Here is a 21722-nt window from a genome sequence, read left to right as displayed (position 1 = left end):
ATTTTCCAACGCAAACTTCATGAACACAAGCAAGAATGTTGCAGAAGTAAAAAATTCATTCCACCAAAATGCCAGCATAACTCAGGAGCCTGAGTTTAACCACCACTGTCAACTCCAATACTTTTGAGCAACAGACTTTCATACAGGCAACACGCAAATCTGCGTTAAAAGTTGGAGCGGATATACCACTGGACTCACCTTTAGCTGCAAGTGAGGCGTCTCGGTGCAGTATCTCTTCCATTCATCCAGGCTTTTGCGTCTCTCGAAGGCCAGCTGCTCCTAACGTGCAAGGCACATCGACCGATGGTGTTTAGTGAAGACATTCCTCAACTCTGAGAGTGAATTTGAATTGTCTCTTACTTCCAAGATCATCTGGAGTCTGAAGTTGTTGTGGTCCACTGAGTCACACCCGACCCGCGAAGACAGCGACGGGGCTCCAACCGCAGGGCAAATGTTTGCAAAGGCTTGGCCTTCTATCATGATTTCGTCCCCTACTACTCCTCCTCTCACATCTTGTCTTTCTTCTGATTCCAAACCGGACACATCTTTATTTTTGTAGATTGCATTTCCTTTTGCCAGTTTCTTATATGATCACCATACATTACTACAATATGGTCATAACACCCAACAATGTATGCTAACCAACATTTACTGTGCGTGCAGCCGTGTGCGCTAGCGCTTCACCCTTGACCTCGCGATCACGCTAATCCCGCAGTCGTGCGAGATTTAATGGTTGACTGTCTTCCTCCTAAAGTATTCTGCTAAATCCAAGTATGCCCCAAAATCGTTTTCATCTGTATAATCTTGAATGTAAAAACAAGTGCAAAACACATTTATGTTTTTCTTTTTATTAGAAAATGTAGTCAGATGGAGTGGTGCAACATGGGTGCAACATGGTACGTGCCCCCACCTGTAGGTTTAGTCTTGTGCCTTTGTATTATGTACAACACTGCAGTGTTAGTCTCTTGAAATGTATTGTGTTGCTATGCTATAAGGTTACTTTGACTCATTATTTTGTATGTTTTCTTTGCAAATTTGTGCTTTTCCTTGACATCTTGGGGCCATCATAAATAACACCACAGCTGAACCCAAAACATCATAATATCAAGACACATTCTCAAACTACACAAATGTTCACCACACACTAAAAATGTTAAGGTATTTCAAGCCATTGTATTCTAGCTGTGAGCAATATGACAACATTTAACACCTAAAATACTTTATTCCATTATTTTTGTGTGGCTTGTCACACAATTCACTCTGTAGAATGCCCTTAACATTTGCACTCACACATTTCTGTCATCCACAGCTGTTAACAAGATTCTAGAATAACAACAGCCTTGAGGTGTTTACGGTGTAGTGTCTTCAATTATCAGGAGAGCTACCTGCCAGGTTGTCTCTAATTCCTTGCAAGGCGAAGGTGTACACTAACAAGTGTGTTTATTCCTGTCAGCTGTTTTTTCTGCCCAGAGGAAAGTACAATCTTAACAGTAAGTTCAACTGTTCCTTGTTAATGGGCTTTATTTATTTATTTATTTGACATTTATTTAACTGAGGCTGGATTGTTACCCCACTTATCAATAAGGGTACGTGGTTTCATTGTCCCACTTTTTATCATTCTAGTCTGCTTTCCTGTTGTCTGGAAGCTCTGGGTTTTGTGAACTTTAAGGAATAAGTGTCTCTTCTTTCGTTCTGTCATTCGAAGCATTATAAGTTCATATGAACCAGAGGCCAGAGGGAGTAACCGAAATGAAGTGTGATGTTGCACTTCCTATGTAACTTTCATTGTATCATATTTTTTTTAATCTTTTCTAAATCCTGAGACATACGTTGTGCCACCTTGTTCATTTATTCTCTGCCATACTCTCATTGAATTTAATGTCTCTGCTGGAAAGCATCTGTCTCCTTTAGTCTTCCTGTTTTTGTGCTACACTCTGCCAGGTGTTGGCTATGAAGCTTCAGACACTGCACCACAAAAATATGTATTCAGGACACTACTTAAGATAATGTACAGTGAAAAAACTCTAAGAGGCAACTTTTGCTTGTTCATTAAAAACAAATACCTCTGTGTGCCAAAGGGAGATTATTGTATTTAATCTATTTTAATTTATTATTGCTTGCATTATAATTATGTAGCCTTTTTTTTACATTTTTAGTGGTATTTCTTATATAATACGTTCAATTAAATTAATTTGCAAATAGATCTATTGTTTATTTAAATAAAAAAAAATGATATTAGGGAGCACAATGGCTGTAGTAAGCACTTTCACTTCACTGCAATAAGTAATAGCAGAAATGACAACCACGCCAAGGGACAACAATGTCAACTTAGCATGATACAAACTAAACCTGAACAAGAAACAGAACAAATAGACTAGTAGTGGCTGAAGGGTGTCTGCTTCATGGGAGCACACAATCAGGTGTCCCTAGTTTTATGTATTTATTCATTTTAATTCATGCATTATAACATATTTTACAGAGCTAGTGTAGTTGACCAGATATTGCAAGATATGCTGGAAGCAGATACACCAAAGGGACCCTTCATAATTTTATTTATTTATGCATTATAATACAGAAGTACATTATACGGATTTAAAATACATTTTGTTACCATCACTTAAGACTTTAGTGACCTTTAGTGAACCTAAACCCTTCTTAAGTATGTATTATTATGTGTGTAGGGTATTGTTTATTTATATGATAAATAATAAACTAAGAAAGTACACAGAAAAAAAAACATTTCTGTCGCTGCCCAAATGAAGGTGGTAAGTCATTCACAATGGGCATGCAGTACATCTAATATAATTTTGAATACCTTTAATATTCAGGAGGAACTTTAAACAACATTATTACAGCTAGAAATATTAATTCAAACCACAGATGAATGATTTATTTGTATTGGCAAGTTTTGAGAAAATATAAGGAATTAATTAAAATGTTAAAAACAACTGTCATTCAAATTCACTCTACATTATTTCTATTTATATGTTTGCTTATGTTAATGTTTGTTTATCTTTGTTAGATTTTTTGGTTTGTTTAGTTCACATTTATATATTATTATCTCCCTGTACGTTTGTGCTGTATTATGTTCTTAGTGTACATGTGCAGAGCTGATGAAAAACTTCAAGTCAGATTCCTTATATTTGTCAACATGCTTATAAAATTGATCCTGGTTACATTAGAAAGTGTGTGACACTGATAGTTTACGGGCTGCATCCGAAAATGAAGGCCTATCCTGAAAGATTGCTGTTTCTATAGTTTTCAGAACACATGACGCTGCACTGATGTAGCAGGAATGTCAATGTTTAGGGTGAGTAGTATTACGGCTAAAGCTCTAATAATGCTGTCTAATTCAATAGACAAATTCCCTCAAGTTAACATGAATTCCATTACCAGTGTCAGAGATTTGAAATATGCGTGTAATGTATGATTTTGTAATTTAATATTTAATTAATGCAGTGGTTCAGTGACCACCTGCAGAGGAAATCCTAACATATGAAAGAACTCCTAACTGACTTTGGCAGGGAGCAGGTTGAACAGGTAAGATGTTGGTTTAGCAGCATGTACTAATGGCAAATGTGTCTACTGAGCCTGTCTCTCACTGAGAGAATATGCTGGCGGGTACCAAAGCAGTAGGTACGCATTCTTAGAGAGACCCCGAGACCTCATTAGGTAAATTGATAATTTCATGTCTGATTATGTCAATTATTTGGGATTGAAGAAGATTAAGAAAGGAAACGTGTCATTTAAGAATGTTAAGAAATAATTTGCGGTAAACAGGGATACGAGCAGGAGGTGGTCACTGAGGAGCTTTTAAAAAAGCTACAGTGTAATGTGGGGGTTACATCTGTAGCTCTCACTCAATAGTGAAGCAATTATCACAAGTTAATCTAATGAGACTGTAATATTACTCCGGAAAAGAGCTATTGGGAGAAAAAAATTTAAAAATGAAAAAGTGCCCTCTTGGATACCCCTATGATAGGTAAAACATGATAAAGTGCCCTCTTTGATGCCCCTACTGTATGGTAGGTAAAACATGATAAATGCCCTCTACGGTGGCCCAATGTGCAAGAAAATGGGATTAAGTGTCCTCCCTTCCAGTGGAGAAAACGTGATAAAGTGCCCACTAGGGTGCTCTTCCAGTGGAGGAAATTTGATAAAGTGCCCACTAGGATGCCCTTCCAGTGGAGAAAACGTAATACAGGGCAGGATACGGTGCCAGTGAGTTTGTAGTCAAATTAGAATTCATGTCATCAGGATCAGATACAATGGCTGATGAGGCAAACGTGTTGTATCAGAAACACTGTTAATCCAAGTGAGGACCAGATCCAGGATAATACCTTTACAATGGGCCTTTTCATGTACAAAGCAAATCATGTCTATTAAAGGTGTGTTCGTAAATAGTCACTCTGATTGCCAGAGTGAACTCTGGCACAATTTGGAACGTTCGTAAATTCGGAGCGCTGTTGGAATATACTGTTTTGTTATTCAGAGCACCACATTCTCGGGGCAGCAGAGTGTACTGTACTGTACTGGCACTCTGTCTGAGGAGAAGGAGCAGCAGAGCGCCAAGTGTAGTGAATGTGTGATGAACAGCTCAAATGGCAGGAACCATCCCAGTAAAATGTGGACTGATGGGTGAGTTAAATGAAATAATTCTCATCATAATCATCTCTTACATTGTCATCCTCACTGTCGACAAGCTTTTGCACAAGAGGAGTTACATTTTGTAATATACATTTCAACATCCATTTTAACTTAACCGTTTGTTCATTCACATATTGTGGAAATAGAACAACATTCATCTCAGTAACAAGAAATCTCACCCAAGGGGTCAGAAGCAATGTTTATGAGTATTGAAGCCATGGATAATAAAATGTAGGGGTTAGCTGCTGAAATCCTTTTTCAGTATCTTCATCAGCATTGAAGCTTTTTATGTTTTCATTTATACCGATGCCCTGTGCCACCCATGCAACATTTTTCTAATGGAAATTTGACCTTTGATTTGGGAATTCTTTTGAAAATTCAGGTTTTAGGGAATTGAAAGGGTTGCAAACCTGGTCATAGTTCCCATCCGAAATAACACACAATATAGCAATGTCTTTGAATAGGGATACAGTCTTTTGTGTTTGGGGTCCTCTCTTATTATGGTGGAGATGACAAAGTTGTCGTTCACCACTCTTCCTGGCCATGGATTTATTTTTTGACTGGAAAACAGAAGGATGGGTCTCTGGTTGGGAAGACACTTTCTATTTTTTCCCTTACTTTTTGTATTAAGTTGTGTTTAGCTAAAAATGGCCTTAGTTCATCTCAGATTCTGTGGTGCAGCTCTGCTACTCTTCTATTGGTCCAATAAACTACCTGCATATCTTACCAAGAACTCTGGAAAGTGACCACAGAACTCTGATGCTACTAGCATTGGGTCAGTGAAATCATAATTGTTTCCATTGTCCATTTTCATCTCTGATTTAGGAAAACCTCACTGCTGACGATGGACACCCCCCAGTTGTCCAATTACTGTAAAGACCAAGCTCAAAAACTCCCATCAGTAACCTTCAGTTAGGATGCCACTGTTACCCACATGAGAGAGTTCTAGGTTCACTAAGCCTTTTGTGTCTTACTTGAGATGCTGGGATTACAATAGCTATCCAGCTATTTAATTTGCTTAATTGGAGATGTAGAGAAAAAGGAGGGGGAACAAATATGTATTATTCAATTTCTGTTGATTCATGGAGGAAAATAGGAAAACAGACAACTATCTTTAGTCATAAAATTGACTTGACATTGTTCCTGGATGTTGGCTTATCTTTTTTTTCCTTTTCTTTCAGTATCTTAGAATCTCGGTTGCAGAGTGTCTCAAGTGCATAGCTCAACAGAGTATGATATATGCATTTCTATACAGTATGTATGGCAGCCAAGGACATTTCAGTGAAGCATCTATTTGAACAGCTGCTTCCCTTCCATTGTATTTAAATCAAATTATTTTAAAAGCTTTCCCTTGGGTTTTCTTTTGTAAAACCTATCATTTTAGTTAAATTAAAGCCTAAGACGACGGAACCATTTCCTTTGAAAATAAAGGAGCTCTGGGGAACCAAGCAATCATTTATGCCCATCAAATAAAACGTTTTCTCCTTTAAGAATATTATGTTAATTTCTGCTTTGCTCTAAAATGATAAACGTTTTTTTTTTTTTATTATTACACTTATCTATACCAAACATGGGCATTCAGTGGTCAGCACTCTCGCCTCACAGCAGGAGGGTTCCATGGTTCTTCCAGTGTTAGCGTGGGTTCTCTGGTTCCTCCCACAGTCCAAAGATGTGCAGCTTAGGTTAATTGTTAATGGTTAACTCTAAATGGCCTGTCAGTGTGATTGTTAATGGTTGTCTCTATGTGTCAGCCCTGTGAAATTCTGGCGACCTGTCCAGGGTGCACATAATGTACAACGTTTTTCAATAACATAACATTTTGCATTTTTTATTACACCATCATGGTGTCAATACTTTTTGTAGTGTAATAATTTGACATACATTGTAACAAATGTTAATCATATATTCTTAAGTGTATTTTAAGTATTTCATGAACACATTTCATGAACACATTTATAATAAGTACTTAAACTGCTTGGGCTAAAACAAGGACAGCCCACACACAAATGGAGGCAGAGGAGTGTCTAGGTGGCACACCACAGCAGACATCTGCAGGTTCAATTCCTGGCAGAGGTTCCTTTGGCTTGACCTGGCATTTCTAACCAACACAACTGGGAATATGATATAGCTGCATATCTTAAATCTAATATCTGTATTAACATTGTTTTGTTAAAAACTGCTCTTAAGGTAAAATATATTAAATCTACAATTTTTAATAAGCAATGCTAAATAACAGTACTATACTATTATATTGTATACAAAACTGATACACAATAAAACAAATAAGGCAGAAAAAATGGTGTCATGTGATTTTCACTGCACAGTTTATAACTAACAATATTGTTATAATTTCTATTAATTATGGGTATAATTGTACGAATCATTGTGAATGTGTGCAGTAGGGGGCACCGCTGCTTTTACAAAACTCAAATATACAGAAAACTGTGCTATCACATGACCCACTCAATGAACTTCACAACAAACTTTAGTGTTGTGTTTTCAACAGAATAAGAGATTTACAATCGATAGTGTTGTATCTTCTCACTGAAGCCTCTTGTCTCTGAGCATCATTAAAAGAACTGCGATGTTTTTATTCCATAAAACACATATGATTGTTGTTTTTGCAACATATGTCAAGTTGATAATTTTTTTTATAAAATGGCCCACAAAATCATAATGTAACAACGGTTCAGCACTCTGCATTCCCCCTGACCTTGAAATATTCTGCAACCCCTTCATGTTGTTGCTGCAGCTGTCAGGTAGCGGCTCACATGTCATCATGGCGGCATTATTTTATTGTATAAATGTCAAGGACTGTGAACAGTTCTGCTCTAATGCTTGTACCAGCACACTGAAGTGCTGCAAAGACAAAAAGTAGGGCATGATTAAGTGGATGAGTAGATGGGCAGCACTGTTGGGTCTCTATGATGGGGAAATAAATACTGAATCTGGTGGTGATGAATGCCTCCGCCTTACTGGATGTGAATCCTTGAGCACAAGCATTATTTCTTTCACTGCATTCAGCAAACAAACAAAGACCTGGTGGGCCAATGAAAGAAATCTTTGTTATCAGCAAACTTCAGAGACAGGATAATGCCCGTGGTGAGAATATTTTATAGAACCAAAAGCCGCAGGTTAAGAGAAATTGTTTTGGCAATGCTTTGACTATGCCAGTACACTAAAATTAGCTGGATGTATACATACTTGATGTGCTGCATGATCGTTGTGTGCAAAATACTAAGAATAGTTTCTATTCTAATGGAATATAATGGATGGTACAAACAAGCCTTGCTCTTCTTATTAAATATAGCCTTTTAATGAGAAATAGATTATTATATGAAACATTCATTTGAAATAAGCTGATATAATGATCTTAACAGAACAGCAAAAAAGTACATAGGCAAGGTATTAGGTGTAAAAATCTTGAGACATCCATGGATACATGTAAGCAACACTGTGGTAGCATAATGCCATACGAGAAAATGTGCTTGTTTTATGGACTTGCAGTGACTCAAAACTAAATCGTAATGTACAGTATGTTTTGACAAAATTTAAACACAGTCATACATTGTCATGAATCTATTAGATACATAACACATGGGTGCCCTCTACTTTGTGCTGATGTACTCAAATGGAGGGCTTTTTTTTTTTAAGTAGTCTTTGTATTCCCTTTCAATACTGTTATATTTTTATAATATTGTTACTGTAGCAGAGCGTTGTTACTGTAACAGAGTTAATATTTACAGATATATTGTACAACAGGGGACAAAAAATAATATCAACCATTACTTTAAGTCATAATTTGACCCTCTTTCTGGTGGTTGATTTCCCCACATGCACAAACCCCCTGTAGTTCTCAGGAGCAGATGAAAAGTGTATATTTGATCATCACTTATGGTCTTAAATTCTGTAGCTAATTCAGTGTCACTCGTCTGTGTAACATCTAAAAGTATTCTCCAGCTTTAAACATGTTAAAGGGATAGATAACAGGCACTTAATAATAATAATAATAATCATAATAATAATAATCATGATAATAAGTTAACAATTCATTTGGATAGTCCAATGTTAATGCTGAACAATCAAGTCCCCTTTTTTACTGCAGCTCAATTGATTACAGGCGTGTGGCCATCTCTGTCTCGTTATAGCTTCAGTATGTCAAAGTCAGCTCTGCATCAAATCAAACAAATTCATCAGGAGGTACTGTTAGCATGCACATGTTACAATGACAATGTTATGGATGCTAACATATTTGAAAAAGTGTAAAGTCTACCATGTTAACATTAACATGCTAATTAGCTCAAAATACATAACTGGGGCTGATAAACTGCAATACCAAGGAGCTTTGAGACAGCTTGCAGCTACTATCTACACCCAAGCAGATGCACTGGTCACGATACAGCACATTTAATTTGTATCCACCGGTCCAGATGCCCTCTCTCCCTCTTGCTGCTGCTTACCTCATGGCAGTACTGCCATCCTATGCAAATTGGAAACACTAGCCCTGCAGAGGTATCTGCTCAGTCACTAAATGCACCCTTACGGATGTTGGGCTATTAACCTGCGGCTATAGACTGATGATAGTCTTGTACTGTGAGATCAATTTGACAACACAGAGCTGAGCCTGACAACCTGAGCCTTAGTCGTCCTGAACTGGCCACCACATACTATATGCGCTAACCCATACATTGGTGAATTATTTTGCTGACTACTGAATCACCTGAAATTGATTAGATTTAAGTGACTAAGTTATTATTGATGAAGCACCTCTCAAGAGTAAAAAGTGCTTCACAAAAAGACTGACAACAGTAAAATAAACCATAAGGATAATCATCGCCACACAAAGCCAGACGTGATTCTGTTAGTTACATCATGGCAAGAATGCACATCTAGAGACAACTATTAAGGTTGTAATCATGGATGCAGTTAAATATGCAGCTGACAAAGCGACAGCCATTAGAATTAAAAACTGGTGTTATTCCAGAGCCGCTGCATTTTCTTGCGTAAATCCAACCCGACATGGTTGTTCCCAGATATATTACAAGCCTCTGCTTACAGCTGACCCCACAAGACTAGTCTAATCACAATTTAAAGTAACAATAATTATTTAGAACACAAAATTAAACAAAAAATAGCAAGGCAACCAAACTTTATCAACAGACATAAAATACATACATGGAAAACTAGAATAGAATGAGTTTTAAAGTGCTCATATAATGCTCATTTTCAGGTTCACAATTGTATTTAGAGGTTGGACCAGAATAGGTTTACCTGGTTTAATTTTCAAAAACATCATATTTTTGTTGTACTGCATATTGCTGCAGCTCCTCTTTCACCCTGTGTGTTGAGCTCTCCGTTTTAGCTACAGAGTGAGGCATCTCACTTCTGTTCAATCTTTGTTGGGAGTCGCACATGCACAGTAGCTAGGTAAGGACAATTAGCCATTAAGAAGCAGAGTATGAGGGAGTGCCACACTAGCAGCTAGGCGAGCATTATAATGTGTTACAAAGTGATGCATGTTTGTCATGGAAGTAAAGGCTGGACTACAACAGAACTGTTAGGAGCAGTTTGTGAACAGTGTTTTCTGTTGGAAATGGTAAGTCCCTTTGGGGTGGACTTTGGGCTTTTTCACTTTGTAAACCTATAACATGCACAAACAGACATATGTAACACAACAAAGGAAAGGGAAAAAGCCAAAAAGCATAATATGAGCACTTTAAGATGTTTTTCTAAAAGCTTGCAACTGGCTGTCAGCTTTTACACTGGGAGGAAGGTTTTTCCAGAGTTTGGGAGCCATGGCAGAAAATACTCCTTTTTTTTTAATTCAAACCCATCAATGAGAACAGCTATAGGTTGTATGACATGAGTGAACTTGCCTCTGTTGTTGTTAACAAACATGCAGGTAATGGACTGGACCTACAAATATTCATCAGCAATAGCAATGTTTCAGCATCAGATTACCCAAATAAAATGTGACCAACAATACATATAGGTAGTGTTTCATATTTCAGTTAGATGATTGAGTGTTAAACACAGTTGCAGCTCTGTTGATGTTTCCAGCAACATGCAAAACAAGGTTCAATTTCATATCTAGAGAGAAAAAAACATGATCTTTACATGTGGTCATAAAAAGCTTACAGATTAAACACCGCCAAAAAGGTATTTTAAGCTTTAATATAACCATTTCTTTTTTTAACTTTTTTTTCCTGTGGCACAACAGAGAAATTCAATGGCTTTACAACACAATTCTTATCCAACATAATATGCCTTCTCTTGTAATCTCCCTTGTTGCTGTGCTCTTATCTAAAAACCGAGAGAATAAAATAAAAACATTCAAATGGAACATTTTTTTTACGTACGCACTTTCGTGAAATGGGGATGAACTTTATGTCTTACTGTATGTCTACCTCAGGGAAGTGTATGGCTTTAAGTTGTCTTGCAAATGTGCCTGGATGAAGAATGTTTACATTTTTCTCTTGGTGCTGAAAAGCTCCACAAATCAGCAGTCACAACATGTACATTTTGCAAAGCTGTACAAAATAGCATTGATTGTTAAATCTTCAGACCACAATATTGCACTCACGCACCAGGAGGTACTGCCTTGTGAAAAACACAGCTTGAATTTCAAACACGAGAAGAAGCGCTCCAAATGCAAGATTTCGCTTAGACTGGAGTCAATCTCAAATGACACATTCAATTAACGAACAGCAATAAGCATCAAGCCAAAAAAAGGTATACGCACATTTGCACACGCGCACGCACACATACATTCACCCACATATATATGTATATATATAAACAGCTGGCTTTTGTTATTTGACATGACTATCCATTACTGCCCTGCTGTGTGCCTTATGTGTCAGAACAATGACAGAGTGCCTCATAACTCACAAAGAGCAATGCTGATCCGCTGTGGGTTTGAAATGTAATAAAGAGTCTATAAGTAATGTGTTGAGTACTTATTCACTAGGGCTATTTAATCCTTACAATGTATAAACATCTTTTAATATTAAACTGTCCGTTAGGTCGGAAATATTTTGCACATTAGCTGAAATAAAAGGATATCTGGTCTGCCCTTGTGTTATATCATTATTCCTTTAAAAATGTTTTTCTCAGTAAAGAATGGCAGTTTCAGATATAACCTTTGATCCCTCAGAGTAAAATCAAGGCCTCTTTTTCACCAGTACATAGATTTAATATTTCTTTTTTTCTCTTTTTTTAAGTTCTTTTTTGAAATGACAGACATGCTGGGACAAATATGATACAGTCTTTATAGTGGTTCCATTAATCTTCTTTATCTTCATCTGAAATGCTTTTCATCACTGCCTTTTCCTTTATCTATTTAAGAATTATGCTTACAAAGTTAATATTACATCAAAAGGCAGAAAAGGTCCAAAAATGAAAAAGAGAAAACAAAATAAACATTAAGATCCCCTCGTAGTTCATTTGTTGGGTTTTTCTGTTTGCTGTCCTTATGTTAATGTTACTACAGTATGTTCAACAGAGTTTAGCAGTCAGGTGATCTGATTGTTTTAGTATCTCTGTGCTGTACATGTCCAAGGCATGATTTACTCGAATCATCTCGCTGTTATTGAGCTTGAGCCTATGCTTTAGCATACAAGAGAAGAGGTCCAGCTGGGGTTTGCCAGGTGCAGATGGAGGGGCAAGGCGGTTAATCCGATCCCTAATGTCCAGTAACAGGAGCATAACAGATGAGGATGAGTAGAACTGAGTCCCTTGTGTGTACGACTGGTTAACCTGCTGCACAGCACTACGGAGCAGGTCGGCATTAAAGCGCAGGCTGTAGCCGAACACTTGGATGTCAGATATTTTTATGTAGATCTGCCGCTTGTTAGGGTCTCCGAGATCCACCGGACCCTGTCCTGTGTCATTGCGTAAGCCAGTTGGGATCTTAGCGCGGCTACGCAGGTAGATGTGCACCGTCTCAAAGAAGGTCTTCCATCGGTTTCCCAGCAGGAGAGTCCAGTTGAAGCACTGGGAGTTCTGCAGTCGTACTTTTTCCCAGCGGGGGTAACCATGTTCCCCAAAGGGCATGCTCCAGCCTTCTGAGTGGCTACCACTGAATGGGTTGACATAAACAAAGAACATGGGGTCAATGCTGCTATTTCGCATCTGGCAGATCTTCATCGATAGACCGATTATCATGTGAAGGTAGTCCATCCGGTTTTTGTTACTCTTGAGAGTCAGGGACATGCGCTTACGCCATCGAGGGTCAAAGAAGGTCTCTAGTCGGATCTCATTACTGATGAAAGTAGTGTGAATGTACAGTCGCGAATCCATTTTCTGTAACAGGTATTTCAGTTCAAGGTCCTGAAAGTCCAGATCAGTTTCAAAGCTGATGAACTGCTCGCTACGTTCTGAGTCTACATTCTGGGGCTCACAGCGACCACGGTACAACTTGTAGCCCTTGTTGCAGGAGCCACATTGTGAGATGTTGGCCAGGCTGCACATGGCACAGCTGTTGTTGCCACCTATGACACATGGGATGGGTCGCTGGCATAGAGTGACACCTGTGTGGCACACGCATGTCCTTTGGCTCTCCAAGAAGGTCCCCCAGAACCCGTTTTCATTGCAGTAGAGGAAGGACTGAACCCTGTTGAGCCACTGCATCACAGATCTAGAGAGAAAGAGAAGGACAATCAGGAAAGAATCATTAACAGTGGTCAGATGGAAAGTTCAAAGTATTATCATATAAGCACTATTTTTTGCCCATTTACCACAAGTTGAGTATGCAATACAATACTGTTGATACATTTTTCCATAGCATACTGTGGTGTTTCTGAGCATTTTTTAGATTTCCCAGAACACCTTTTATTTATGTCAGTAGATTTTGACAATCAACTTGCAAATATTTGAAACGTGCTTTGACATCTAACACATTGGACATCATGTTCAATTATCTTTTATTGTGTGCTAATGCACTTGAAAGCTTTATGAACAAATCCCATCATTAAGTCAACTGGGGTGCTTTACTGTATCTAGAGTAAGCTTCAAGCCAGTTGAGTTAACCATACTGAAATGAATGGACACCAATGGCTCAAAGGTATGAACACACATTACAGAATCATAAAATCAATGAAATGCTTTAAAAAAAATGGTTGGCAGCAATATATACGTGAAATCCATCAAGTCAGAATAGTCAGGAATAGAATAATTTCTTCACTTCATGGTGGGGGGAGGGGGGTGCATTATTTCCCTTAGGTGGAAGGCATTACTTGCTATTCTTATCTTGTCTCTTCTTTTCCCCTCAGGCATCTTTCCTTGTCATCTTGACAGCACTGGAACTTCTTTTCTGACTGTAGGAGGTGAATTCTGAATCCTAATTTTTCAAGAGGAGGGCTGGTCAAGGTTAACTTGACATGTTAATGAAGCTAAGACTTAACTATGATGGACAACATTGCATTCTCAGCAGGCCAGAAAGCCCCCAAGCTATATCCAAAATGAGCCCGGAACAAATCACCTATAGAGGACAATGAGAGCACATTGTTTGATTCCACTAACTTTGGCTTGAAATTGAGGATGGGAGAAATTTGAAGCATACTCAGTAGTAATAATGTGTACCTTATTCACCCACAAAAAACACTTTTACAAAACGTCGTCAAGACATTCAGTGGTCAATGAATGGCTAAAATTGAATTCGGTGCAATCAGTAAATTGTTGTATTTGTGTCAATCATTGCTTTTAATATAACGACATTTCAATATCGCTATTCAGCTGTTAATATATTCCTCAAAAACCCATAATCATTCATTGATTCCATTTCCATCCATAGTGGGATGTATGATGTGAGGAAAAACATTTTTTTTAAAGATTATTTTTTGGGCATTTTCAGCCTTTATTTTGACAGGACAGCAGAAGACGTGAAAGGGGAGAGAGGGGGGGAATGACATGCAGCAAAGGGCTGCAGGTCGGAGTCGAACCCGGGCCTGCTACGTCGACGATATATGGGCGCCCGCTCTACCAACCGAGCTATCTGGGCGCCCGGCAAAACACATTTTAATTGATGCACTCTTTGAGAGGTTAAGCTAATAAATATTGACAATACTCAAAAGGATAAAATGCTTTATAAGAGTTTGAAATGTATAACAATATATTGTCAGCATACAATCGGACTTTGTGTTTCTTTCTGGAGGGACATGAACAGAGATCACAAGTAGATCAATGGAAAGCATTAATAGGAGAATGGAAAGGGGATATCCCTATCTGAAAGAACTGCAGGGTAAAGTAAAGAACTGATGCTATTAAGTTATTGAAGAATGCTGGTGGGCAGAGAGTAATTTCATTAAAATAATACATTTAGGGGACAATGCAAAACTTAACAAGGACAACATTTTATCTATCAATGTTATCATAAAGCCCATCAGATTCAGAGAAATAACCCAAAGACACATGTGAGTGGTTAAGCCAGTATCTTGTTATCAGCATCCAGTATGCTCTTGTCTGGGTATCAACGATTTCTTTTATATAGAGGAGACTCTTGCATGATAAATACTTAGACCAGAATACAAGGGCTCTAATTAATATAGTCTTGTAAAACGTGTATACTGTTATACACTCAAGAAAAACTCCCAAGAAGTGATGAATCCTTGTGATAAAGTTCTGAAGGATATCGTTTCATATAAAAGGATTTAAATGTGTTATTTTCCTCCTAGAGATTAAGGGTAATCTGGATGCAGCCATTCCAATAATTTAATAAGGTCCCTTTCAAAATGTATGCTTTGCATATATCACAAGGTTAGTTGTCTCTGTAGACAAAAGAAGATAGCATTCAGTCTGGAGAGGATGTATTTTTTAAATATTAAAACTGGTGACGGAGAAGCTGAATAACGCTGATCTCATTTTAATATTGTGTTCATTAGTTTGGCTTTTGTCTTTTTGCAGTTTGTGCAAGTGTTCTGTAAAATAAGGTGTGGCTTTTAATCTACTCAGCAAGAATTTATCTGATAGAGAGTGACACACATTTGTTGTATATTTATTTTTTTGTTTTGTTTTTGCATGATATTTCTTTGCAACATGACATAACAGCATGTGACAGAATCTGAAAGCTTCTGGGTCATGCCAAACGTGTAAGAGTTGGCAAACCTCAAATACAAGCTATCCTCATTTTTCTTTTATTCTTTGGCTTCAGTTTTCCTGACCTGTGCATTTTTTATGTATTTTCTTGTATTCTTGCCATAAATCTGTGTGGTCTTTCCAACACTGCAACCTATCTGATCATGTTACTCACTGGTTTCCCCATGTGTTTGTTCTATTGCAGACTTGATGTGTGGCTTGTGTGGAGAAGCTATTTCTTGAGCTTGTTTGCTTATGAGCACAAGTGTGCTGTTGTCTGCTTTTGCCTCTTCCCCTAGAGATGAGATGTCTTAATCTCCTGGCGCAGGCACTGTATTTGTGATTTTTCTATCACTTTCCATTGCCACTCTGTAGTATTGCAGTGTCTTTAGAGAGATGAGTTTCTCATGTTAGTTCCCTCCAGCTTGTGTTTGCTGTCCATTCCAGTATGAATACAAAAAGAGCTACCAAGCTGTATCATAGCGAAACATTCTGATGGTAACACTGGCAACAATTTCAATCCCCCCTTAATATTATCACTATTTTCAGAGGGCACCATGAACACACCACAGCACCCCTGCCTTCTTTCACAGTTTGATTTTGATTAGCCCTAAGGCAGGCAGAGCAGTCACAGCAGGGCCAAAGGGCTAAAGCACAGCAAGTTTATGGGTGCATGCATTTTACATGACTGACACAAAGGAAACTTGCTGCTTCAAAATTGTGCACATTACATTCTTCCTCACAGGTGAGCCTCACCTTTGTCCGATATTGGCAAAAAGAACCTTCTTTCACTTCATTAACACCCTAAACAAATCTGAATGTGTATGAAAAACCAAATTGAGGCACTGTACAAAGAATCTACACATACAATATGCTGCATTTAAAGTCATTTCTAGTCAACTGTCTTATAACAACAATCTGTTTATTTTGATGGCATCTTAAGTACATTTAAGTGAGTCCAAAGGAGCTATGCATGCCAAATAAAGCAATATACTCATCATACAATCATGGTGGGGAGTAATTTGTCTACAGTATATCTTAGCTCTAATAGTACTATTTCAGCAAAGTGATATTATTATCATAATGCCATTTACCATGATTATTTGTGTATTTGTGTCACAGTAATTATATATGAAAATGTGATACCAGCTGATTCCTATAACACATCTTTGGAGGAAGGTAACCATGTGTTTATTGTGAAGAAAAGCTTTGAGCTGCAGAGGTTTGAAAGCTGATGCATTGTGTGTGTTTTATAGGTAATTGGATTTTGATATAAGAGATTCATTTTACATTATGTAATTGGCAAATATTACAACAGATTTTTTTGTTCAACTGTAGGATGTTACGGTGGCCGACAGGGGCAAACGCCCTGCAACTTAAGAAAACACACGCAAATAGACAAAACACAAGCAAATTAAGAAAACAACTTCATTAATTTGACAACACATGTGCAGCATTCAGCAAACGCACTGCAAATACCACAACACAACCAAATACATAAACGCACTGCAAATAAAAAACGATGCAAAAAGAAAAGCACGCAAACCCCGAAAAAAGAAGCGATGCAAAAAGAAAAACAACTTCATTAATTTGACAACACATGCGCAGCATTCAGCAAACGCACTGCAAATACACACAACACAACCAAATACATAAACGCACTGCAAATACACACAACACAACCAAATAGATAAACACGCTGCAAATATGAAACGATGCAAAAAGAAAAGCACACAAACCCAGAAAACAAATGCAACAAAAAAAAACGCTGCATCCAGATTACACAACGGAAGTTCTCCAGACCTCCAGAGGGAGCAGCTAGTGGAACTGCTGGATTTTCGACCGTTATTAACCGATATTAAATTCATATTATTATTATTATTATTAATAACATAATATATTATTAATATACAGTCTATGCTCCCGTCTCATGCCCTCCCGGCTGGTGCTGTCCCCGAGCTTCGGCTTTTCAAAATAAAAGCTTGCGTCTGGTCCGCTATGTGTTTGTACTTTGGTGTGTTGGGTGTTTGTGAACTAAACAGAACGGCAATCATGCTGATGATACAATAACTTTTTCAGCAGATGTCTTAGTTACAACACGTTGGAGTTAGCGAAGCAGTTTTGTGTTTATATGTGCGAGCGGGATTTATTCAGTTTGATAAATCCCACGGTAAATTGGCTGGTTTACTAACAGGGAGGGACTAGAAATCCTGTCTGTTTTTTGTATTTCAAGAGCGAATTGCTCCACAATATGAATACAGATTGATCACTTATTTTGTTGGTAACCGTTGTTGTATAATCACAATATTACACTTGAGGAGGCCTACACTTCAGTAATTTCGGACCTCGAAATTAAACCCTCTCATGTAATATGGCTTAAACAAACGTCAACGTTAAACGCTGATGCAGTTTTAAATGTTTTATCACCACGAGTTTACAGACGTCTCTGCTGATTGAGTATCAGCTGTGACCTGAGCCGAGACACACCCACCAAACGAGAGAAAACAGATCTCACACATAGATTTAATATTTACAGTCTATGCAGTTTCTCTCTCTCTCTCTCTCTCTCTCTCTCTCTCTCTCTCTCTCTCTCTCTCCCTCCCTCCCTCTCTCCCCGTGAGGTCGAAAATCCAGCTGTTCCACTAGCTGCTCCCTCTAGAGGCCTGGAGAACTTCCGTTGTGTAATCTGGATGCAGCGTTTTTTTGTTGCATTTGTTTTCTGGGTTTGTGTGCTTTTCTTTTTGCATCGTTTCATATTTGCAGCGCGTTATCTATTTGGTTGTGTTGTGTGTATTTGCAGTGCGTTTATGTATTTGGTTGTGTTGTGTGTATTTGCAGTGCGTTTATGTATTTGGTTGTGTTGTGTGCATTTGCAGTGCGTTTGCTGAATGCTGCGCATGTGTTGTCAAATTAATGAAGTTGTTTTTCTTTTTGCATCGCTTCTTTTTTCGGGGTTTGCGTGCTTTTCTTTTTGCATCATTTTTTATTTGCAGTGCGTTTATGTATTTGGTTGTGTTGTGTGTATTTGCAGCGCGTTTGCTGAATGCTGCACATGTGTTGTCAAATTAATGAAGTTGTTTTCTTAATTTGCGTGTGTTTTCTTAAGTTGCAGGGCGTCTGCCCCTGTCGGCCACCGTAGGATGTGACACACTATATGTCTAAAAATTCCAGATATTGTAGAGTACCTAACACTTTTCAAACACAGTTTTTTTTTATTTGTTTAAAAAAAAAATCCTCATTGGAATTAGTATACAAAAGAGATTGGTTTCACAGGTGCCACAAATATAAAACTTCCCATTATTTTTTCATTATTAAATTGAACACAGGCACAGTCATAACGATCCCTCCTTTTAATTTATTTGCAATAACTGTTGAAATATCCAGTCTGAAATACTGATATAAAATATGTATTTTTTACATAACTGTCTTCCCCAATAAGCTATTTGAGTGCATCAAGCAGCTACTTTTATTTTTGCGTTATTTGTTTCTACAGCAATAGCTTGGCTTAGACTTGCCATAGGAAATTAAATGAAAATACATTGGAATGGACGCGGTTTGTTTTCATGAATCTGAGCACACTTTGGGTTTGTAATGGGGCATCAAAACTCTACTATGTAGATGACATAATTCATAGCTCCTTCCTATGTCGGAGCAAGGAAAAGAAAAAAAGAACATCAGAACAGGAGAATTAAAACAGAAAAAGAAATACCAACAGATGGTATTAAAATGGTATTAAAAGTGTACTGAGCCCCCAAAAGCTCACCGTGGGAATTTTATTTCTGTAATTTTACCTTGAAGTAAGTTTTGCGTTCCCTCTGATCCATAGAGAAAGGCTGAGCTGTATTATGATATAGTATTATGTAGTGTTGTTTTATGATCATGGCTGTGACAATTTATAATGGGTGTAACACTAATGCAAGGGTTGTATGTGTGCAGTGAATTGAAATGGTTGTGCTGCCGGAGCTTTGAAGCTACTGTATTCCTGAACTCCTGTGGTGTTTACCACATCTGTCATATCTGATATAAGCACCGCAGGTTCAAATCCCGTGTTGGGCTTAACTACGCTTTCTTGGTGAATGTTAATAGGAGCAGTAAAGAGCACCATATATACAACCACAAATGCATCTGTAGTCCGAGCAATGATAATATCCACAGCTACAGCTTCAACCACCACAGCCAGGCGGATCAGCTGCAGGTGTATACTGTAAACTGTCATTGCTCTGCCTTTTGAAAGGAGTAATGAGCAATAAATGCATAATCTGAAGTGTCACATCATCTCTCCTTTCTGTAGTAGAGCATTAATCTAAAGTGGCAGTGTATTATATTTGTAACTGGACAGGACCGACACACTAATGGTTTCTTTGGATCAGTGGGAATGCAAACAATATTGCGAGGGAACGCAAATGTAGTTCATAAAAATAAATTCCACCATGACCTTTTCGGGAGCTCCGTATGAGAGAAAGCAATACCCTTGATGATTTCATGTGGCAGGATATATTAAGTATAAAACTAAATGCAACAATGTGGTTACAATATGTTTAAGCAAACACTTAAAATTAATAAAAAATAGGGCAAAGTAATTAATCACATGGAAGGTACATACATATTTGTAAATATGTTTGACTTGACATGAATAATTAAAGCTAATACATAGCCTGGATGCAAATGATTTGGCTAGGAGTGAAGCTACTTCATATATGTCACTATTAATCATTTATACCAAAGACAAACTGCTATGTTCATTATACTTGAAGCAAGCCGCTGTACTCATTACAGGAAATGCAATAGCAAATCCAATATACGTAGTTCAGCTATAAAGTTTCCACACAGTTATTGCAGTGAGTGTTCACAACAGGAATTTACGATGCTTGTAATGAATGGATGCCTTGCGGTGAGGTAAACCTAGAAAAATTATAAGGTGGCGATATGCAATTGTAATTATGGCCAGCCAACAATGCATCTGAGGCCTGTCTTTCATTAGCTGATGTAAATATGTTTATTGACTGACCTTTTGCAATGTGCAATGGTGAAGGCAGCATGATTTAAAACTTAAAATCTTTTTTGGATAAGTTTAACTTGTTAATATAAGTTTACATCATAATAATTGCAATTAGTAATAAGTAACTTCCCCTTCCCCTACTTTGCATCCATAATTTAATTAAACTAAAAGTGCACTAGGACTGGCATAATATGAGTGCTGTAAGGCTGCATGTAAGAATTATGAAATAAAATGAAACTAAAGAGGAGCTGGTTCATTAAGAATGCATCACTCTACTGTGTCGTAGTGTCAGTCAAAACATTATTACATTATCGGAGAATGCAGACTGTAGTATGCATTCTCTACTCTATCGGTACCTCTATTCTGAACTTAGCTATGAATATACATTTTTTCACAATCACATTTATATGCATGCACTAACAGTGTGTGCATGATAAACATGCTTTATTAAGCAGGTAATAGGCCACTCAAGTGAAATAGACTATACAAAAACAGATTATCTTGTGAGTCTAAGCTCAGCTCCATGAACTATCTTTCTTAGCTAAGTTCCCTAGGCAACAAAGCATCACAAAAGCTTTTCTTTTTCACTTTTTTCTTACCTTTCCAGTACATTGCAAAAGACTGCATGAGCCACTTGCAGCGCCACAGTACAGCTGCAGCCTTCTTAGAAAGTATTAAGTTCTAATGTCCCCTCTTTGTATTGCATATGCAGTCTAAATACTAATACTACAGTGTTCTTATTAGTGTAAATAAATCTGGGGGGTGATTTCACCTACCAATAGTACTACATCATCTCTCTTATATAGGTTACCTCGGCTTGACTCCCCTGTAAGACCTATGTGTTTCTCCTTCCTTCCCTAACAGATGCACTGCACTATCACCAAGGTTTTCAGGGAACCTCTGCAGATAGCATTACTCTGAATAAGTCTAAGATTTAAAGGTTAATAAGCGAGCAAGATAGTACAGTTACCCGAGGAGCCACTTGTTGTCTACTTGTTGATCT

At 37.8% G+C, this 21722-nt stretch overlaps 1 protein-coding gene across 1 annotated transcript in view; it reads right to left on the bottom strand.

Annotated features, from left to right (window-relative positions):
- Positions 1-10277: 10277 nt before the first annotated feature.
- The window catches only part of brinp1 (bone morphogenetic protein/retinoic acid inducible neural-specific 1), a 118595-nt gene continuing 107150 nt past the window's right edge, over positions 10278-21722 (bottom strand). The window contains exon 8 of the mRNA XM_031306573.2: positions 10278-13285. Within this exon, the coding sequence (XP_031162433.1) occupies positions 12145-13285 (1141 nt within the window). The 3' untranslated portion in view covers positions 10278-12144. The remainder of the gene's footprint in view (positions 13286-21722) is intronic.

Source organism: Sander lucioperca, chromosome 14 (genome assembly GCF_008315115.2).
Source record: "Sander lucioperca isolate FBNREF2018 chromosome 14, SLUC_FBN_1.2, whole genome shotgun sequence".
Taxonomy (NCBI): domain Eukaryota; kingdom Metazoa; phylum Chordata; class Actinopteri; order Perciformes; family Percidae; genus Sander; species Sander lucioperca.
This window is presented reverse-complemented; position numbering and strand designations above follow the sequence as displayed.